The following is a 6,603-nucleotide window of genomic DNA, read 5'->3' as shown; positions in this document are numbered from 1 at the left end:
TTGGATTTGTGGTCATGATCATCATACACATTTTTTTCTGTAGTTAGATTGAGCAAGTATTACCATAAGAAATGACATGGCATCCCTTAATTTAAATCCAAGACAATTCAAGGCAGCTGCATGGACAGATACTTGAAATATTTAGTAGAGCCCTGCATTGCTCCGTTCATTCTGTAGTCGTTTGCAGTTGGTTAACATTTAAATATTCCCTAGTTATAACAGGCATTTAAACCCATTTCCTCAATATTACCAAGAATCATAGACAGATTCACAGTCTGTATTGTCCTTCATTTCTGACACAGTTTGTGTTCCATACATTTCCTGTGCATGTTTATGGGTACTGCCTTTTTCTTCATTACATTCTGAAGCAAATATCAAGATCCAACTTTCTCTCAAACACATACTTACATACAGCACATACAAACATAAGCACCATATTGTTGGAAATAGCCGTCTGTACACCAAGCATCCATATGGCAACTAGACTTGGCTGATCTTCGCAGCCCTACTGTGGCAACAAAACCATGAACGCAGCTTGTAAAAACAGCTTTACCATCTGCTCCTGAATAACAGTCATGATAAGAATAGTCATGGCCTTGGCTCTAGACATATACAGGAGGAAGTTGAGGAGAAGTGTTGTTTATTCACTCAGCGCCATGTTCCTTTAAGCATCATTATAGTAATGTTCTTCTCAATGGGATCCATTATGCCCTATACAGTCCAGTGAGTTTGGATGCTGTATATGAGAGCCAATTTATGGTCCTTTTAATGAAGTGGTCACCAAGCCTGGTCCTGTAAAGCCTTATAGATCTCGGGGGCCCTGTTCTGATACTGTGAAAATGCATCCTTTCTTCCTCCCCTTTACGTTTTGGATGGGAACTTATCCAATCATGTTAGAGCAGTCATAACCTCAATGAAGGGAGGAAGGAAGGTACATTCGAACAGTATTGGAATGGGGCCCTGCAGGCCCAGGGTTGGTGACCACTGTCTTAGCAGTAGGCCTCTCCCTGTGGTTCTGTCATGCTGTCCAGGCCCACTACATAGGCTGCTCCAGTGGAGGGTTTGTGCCCATTGACGGGGAGGTCCAGAGGTCCAGCATTTCCTCCTCCCCCTGCAGGCACAGCTGTCAGGTACATGTCCCACATCTGCTCTGGCAGGTCCATCTCCAGCAGCTTCTGCTTGATCCTCAGGTTCTTCTCAATGTTCCGCCGCTTGTACTTGAACTCTACGATGGTCTTGGTGTACCTGTTCAGTGCTGTCACCGCAGAAGCCATGCAGGCAGCGAAGGAGCTCCATGCTAAACTGGAGAGGGGGAAGAAGAAGTACAGAGGGTGTGATGAACCTCAGCATGCATGCTATCTCCATCATGACTGTGCTACTGTACATGGCCTCAAAATGCTAGCGTCATTTAAAATGGCACGAGTATCACATAGCTGGATATTAGACTTTAATCAGAGACAACTCCTATTGTACAGCACCTAGTGTTATGGTAAGTGACCTAGTCAGTACATACATGTAGGACCAGCTGTAGTCCCAGGTCTTGGGCCTCCAGTCCTCCGGGCCCATAGCCACAGCTATCTGAAAGGCCGTGGTGAACATCATGTGGGCAACCATCCCCAAAAGGCCTGGATACCAAGGGACACGACACATAATACAAAACGCAAATAAAGGTGGTGAATGAAAACCTGAGATAATATATGAGACTATATATTTTTTTAGTATAATGGTTGTACCCTTCAAAAGCACTGGTGGAAGTGCAGCAACATTTTTTAAACCTGCAATTGATATTAGTAGCCACAGCATGGCAGTATTGTACAAGTTCTGAATTAAGGGCTATCAGTTTGGATATCTTTCACTTGTTTTAAAAACCCTGCATGAAGACAAGTGTTTGTGCGAACAACATTGAATGACAGTCTATGGATTTTCACCACGATCATGCTTCTTTATTTACTGGATATTCAGTTTATAGTATTACTGGGGAAGCTGATAGTTTACATTAATACTGAATATTGATGCGCAATAATTGCAGAGTTGCAGCCATTCCACTTCATAACAATGATTGATAGAACAGAGAATGATGAAGAATCAAAGCCCACCACAGCACAGTGTTCTCTCTACTCTTGCATTCTCTGCTGCCTCTTGGCCATCTCTCAGCTGACATTCTGCCCGTCTACAGATGCTTTACTTGGGATTAACGCCCTAACAACCAGAGGAGGGGGTCAGGGGATGGTGGGAGGGGAGGGGTGGGGGTACTCCTCTGGGTAGGCCTTGTCATGGCCCAAAACCGCTGCCCCAGCTCCAATCCGATTAGTCCAGAAACCAGCAAATCCCCAGAGGCATTGGACATACAGAATATAGACCACTGCTCCACGCGCTACGCTAGCACCGTGCTAGGCTAGCTTCCCTACAACTGTACCTCCCTGAGCAAGGCTCCCATCCCACCATGCTACTATTATTGCTCTGCTTTTCTGCTAACAAATTCATATTCATATTCACATTCATATTTGTACCGCAGACCCAAGGAGAGTTCAGCTGTAGGGATTCCACAAATTCTGTGGTGCATAAACCACATTTTAAACGAGTATATTCACTCCTACTTACCCCCACAATACAGTTTGACAGATGATAGCAACACAATAACTATGATTGAAAATACAGTGAGTGAATCTAAATGAACATGACTCCTGATTGACATACATTTTCTCAGCATCATCTTGATTCCCCTCCTATCAGCTTCCGAAATGGTCTTTGAAAGATGAAAACTTAGAACAGATTCAGCAGTGTACTGAATATCGTGTCTGTAAAGATGAAATAATCCATTTAGGATATGGACTAGCCACTGTCACACTGGCTGGCCTCTGCCTGCCTGCCTGGGATGGTTAGTGGGTTGCATGCATGGTATTAGATGATGTAATCCCCCTGGTGGGTAGTGTTACACACAGACACGCTGGCCTCTGCTCTACAGTGGAGCTGGGACTCCCAAAGCCTGTCTACTGCAGGCTCTCTATCCAATTTGACCAGCCCAGTGCCAGCCTTAGTGTGATAGCGTGGCAGGGAGGTTGACATGTCCTCTGGTCATTGAGAAACAGAGCCAGGGGATGTCCACTCACTAGTGTGCCCCCTCTGTGAAGCTTACTTCTTAAGGATGCAGGGAGATAATCAACTCCTTAATGGCTGGTGATCAGCTTTGAGTGACTGCATGAAAGTATTCTTTGATGACTTGTTCGTTTGACAAATGGTCACAATGGTAGAATGCACATTTTAAAAAATAAATATGACTGTGTACATCATTCCCAGGCACCTGACAGGGCGGTGAACATGGCAGCAAAGGCATTGAGCTTCAGCTTGTTCATGACGCTGAGGCAAGGACACAGCTCTAACCACATGAGTACACCACCCGTGAACAGCAGGATGAGGTACAGACACTCAGCTGTGATACACAGCCACAGGACCCCTGGGAATAGAAGGAAGAGAGGAGTCAGTCAGAGTGAGCGCTACTGTCGCCTCTTTAATCCACTTCCCTCTACTAAATAATCCCACCTATACGAAAGAAGACATCAACTCCACAGACCACAACAGGAAGAGACCCCTGACCTCTCTACGCTTCCCCCTCGCCAGCAGAACTACCTGATCCTATAGGCCTGCTCTGGTGGGACTTGGATAGAGACGACAGGTGCCACTGATAATTAGATGAAAGCTGCTTTTAATGTATAACTACTACAACAGCTTTACTCTTGTTTTTAGACTGTTGTTTTGTATTTCCTATGGAAGCCCCGATTGCAGTCACAGTAGATTATGTTCCAGTAAAAAGCATGAGTTGACGTGCATTCCAAAAATAGTTGGAGAGGTGTTTAAGAAATAGTATATATAGGCTACCAATAATGTAATGAGTAATGGGGTAGTGTAGTGTTTACCCATTACATTAGAGGGAGCATATATAGAGTGTTTGACTATCTTTATTTATTTTCACAGTAGATTATGAAAATAGTTGATGGTTCGTATAGATTCTGTTAGGAGAGTGAACAAGGGGACGGTTGCAAATGGCATCATCCTATAAACTCTCTTGATATAGTGGCCTCTTGACAAGAACGCACACAATTGTTATTTTTGATGACTGGACTTATATAAAGTTGTGGTCAAGAGGAAAATATAGATTTACAAGGGCTTCACACTACTAGACTGAAAGATAATCATTTTAGAAATGGGTTTTACCTACCTTTTTCATGGTCAGGTGCAATGTCTTTAAAGTCTCTGCAGTTAAAACCTGGAAGCAGATAAACAGTAATTTAGTTCATGTAGCCTAGTCTTGTTCTATTTCCTATCTTCTTATGTAAATTGTAGTTGTAGAAATAGCTAATGCAATACATTTTTCTTTTACCCTTCTTCATTATTTTATATAGATGAAATATAAATGTGTTAGTATGCACAGAACATCAGCTAAATGGTTATAATCAGGACTTTCACCTTCACGTTATTTGACCGATTACTCCCCAAGATAAATCACTTACCACTTTTAAAATGTCTCAGACCCTATCCATTATTTGATAGTGGTATAAGTTACATATGTTGTTCATTTTCAAAAAATTAATCAGCACTTCTCATATCTCCAGTCCTTTTTCTATCCCACTAAGCTGTTTGTTCGGTCACACCTCAGGACTGGCTACTGCTGACTCTCACAGCTGTTTGTTCTGTCACACCTCAGGACTGGCTACTGCTGACTCTCACAGCTGTTTGTTCTGTCACACCTCAGGACTGGCTACTGCTGACTCTCACAGCTGTTTGTTCTGTCACACCTCAGGACTGGCTACTGCTGACTCTCACAGCTGTTTGTTCTGTCACACCTCAGGACTGGCTACTGCTGACTCTCACAGCAATCATAGCAACAAATGTTGGGTAACAGAGTTTCTGCAAGCATTCCAATTCTTGCACTCAATGATCTCCATACTCTAAAACTCCTACTAAAACTGATACATCGTTATAACGTCAGTCTATTTCAGTAAAGTCAACACAAATTGTACATTACTTTTTGCTTACTTGATCAAATCTCGAAGACTAAAAAGACAAAAACACATGATGATGTAATTATGTAAGTAAATAGTGGACTGTCAAATCATTTGCATCTTGTTTTAGTCTCTCCCAATGTGCTTCCTCCTTCACTTCCTGTTGTAATGTACCCAAACCACATTAGGTTTAGAGAGCATGGTCACACAGGACTAGCTGCTGAGCGGCCAACATAGTCGCATGTTCTATTTCAAAGTTTCTGCAAGTTGTATATTCATTATTTTTACTGTTAAACATTGCATAGAACATTTCTTACCATTCATGTCAGCAGCCTGCTCACAGGAGAAGAAGATGCCGGTGTGGAACTTCCTCATCAGGAACTTCTCTTCTCCCGACTCCCAGATGTACTGCACCAGCCGGCTGTCATTGATGTTACTGCTGTTGAAGCGAATGCAGTATGACTGCTTGGTCTTCACCGGCCCCGTGCAGAAGGGCTTGACCACCTTCCTGGTCCCCTCGCACCAGAAACTGGTGGTCACTGCTGACAGGGCACACGTAAATGCCACAAGGTTGAGGGTGAGCGCCAGGGACCCCCGCCGACTGCACTCTGTCCCCATGCTGGAGGCTGGGCAAAATGAAATGAAATGAAAAGGCAACTAATCCAGGCTTTCGATATGTCGCCGCTGTGTTTCACCTCTCTAATATATCTCAAATCTTCATAATCTTGTGGCATTTACAGTTCCTTGGGTGATGCTGTATGTACATCCTTCCTTTGACTCTAAGGATGTGCTGCCTGCCACCTTTATTGAAGGATTCGTTCTCTTCCTTGCTTGCACTCCCTTATACTCCAATCCTCCAATCACTCTTTTTGTCTCTCCCTTGTTGATTTGAACTCTCTCTCTTCTCTTCTGATTGCTGTGGTCTCTTTTTCGCTCCCATCTTTCTCCACCCACTCACCAAATGCATAATTTATTACACAGGACAAATTATATGCTTGGCCTCTGTTTTATTGTCATATCTAAACCTAGCCTGTTTCTTTGAGCATAGTAATAAAAAAGATTACTTTGGGCTTATTCTTTAATCTGGAACAAGGCTCTCGCCAATGGCAATGTTGGACTGGACATGTTCTGGCATAGTTGAGCATTACTGATGCATGTTTTCACAAACTACAGTGAGTGTACAAAACATTAAGGACACCTGCTCTTTCCATGACATAGACTGACCAGGTGAATCCAGGTGAAAGCTATGATTCCTAATTGATGTCACCGGTTAAATCCACTTCGAACAGTGTAGATGAAGGGGAGGAGACATGTTAAAGAATAATTTTAAAGCCTGAGACAATTGAGACATGGATTGTGTATGTGTGCCATTCAGAGGTCGACTGGGCAAGACAAAATATTTAACTGCCTTTGAACAGGGGTATGGTAGTATGTGTCAGGCACACCGGTTTGAATGTGTCAAGAACTGCAACGCTGTTGGGTTTTTCACTCTCAACAGTTTCCCGTGTGTATCAAGAATGGTCCACCACCCAAAGAACATCCAGCCAACTTGACACAACTGTGGGTGTCATTGGAGTCAACATGGGCCAGCATCCCTGTGGAA

The 6,603-nt window shown here is 43.3% G+C and overlaps 1 protein-coding gene across 1 annotated transcript; it reads right to left on the bottom strand.

Annotated features, from left to right (window-relative positions):
- Positions 1-989: 989 nt before the first annotated feature.
- Positions 990-5,618, bottom strand: LOC311150466 (germ cell-specific gene 1-like protein; the record flags this gene model as incomplete). The annotated part of the gene is made up of 5 exons (XM_084187966.1): positions 990-1,302; positions 1,514-1,625; positions 3,302-3,454; positions 4,217-4,264; positions 5,318-5,618. 5 exons carry the CDS (start codon positions 5,616-5,618, stop codon positions 990-992), a joined length of 927 nt encoding a protein of 308 aa, XP_084044092.1.
- Positions 5,619-6,603: the final 985 nt, after the last annotated feature.

The sequence above is a fragment of the Coregonus lavaretus genome (assembly GCF_964263955.1).
Source record: "Coregonus lavaretus genome assembly, chromosome: 2".
In the NCBI taxonomy this organism is placed as follows: domain Eukaryota; kingdom Metazoa; phylum Chordata; class Actinopteri; order Salmoniformes; family Salmonidae; genus Coregonus; species Coregonus lavaretus.
Note: the sequence above shows the minus strand (reverse complement) of the source record. Positions and strands in the feature narration are given on the sequence as shown.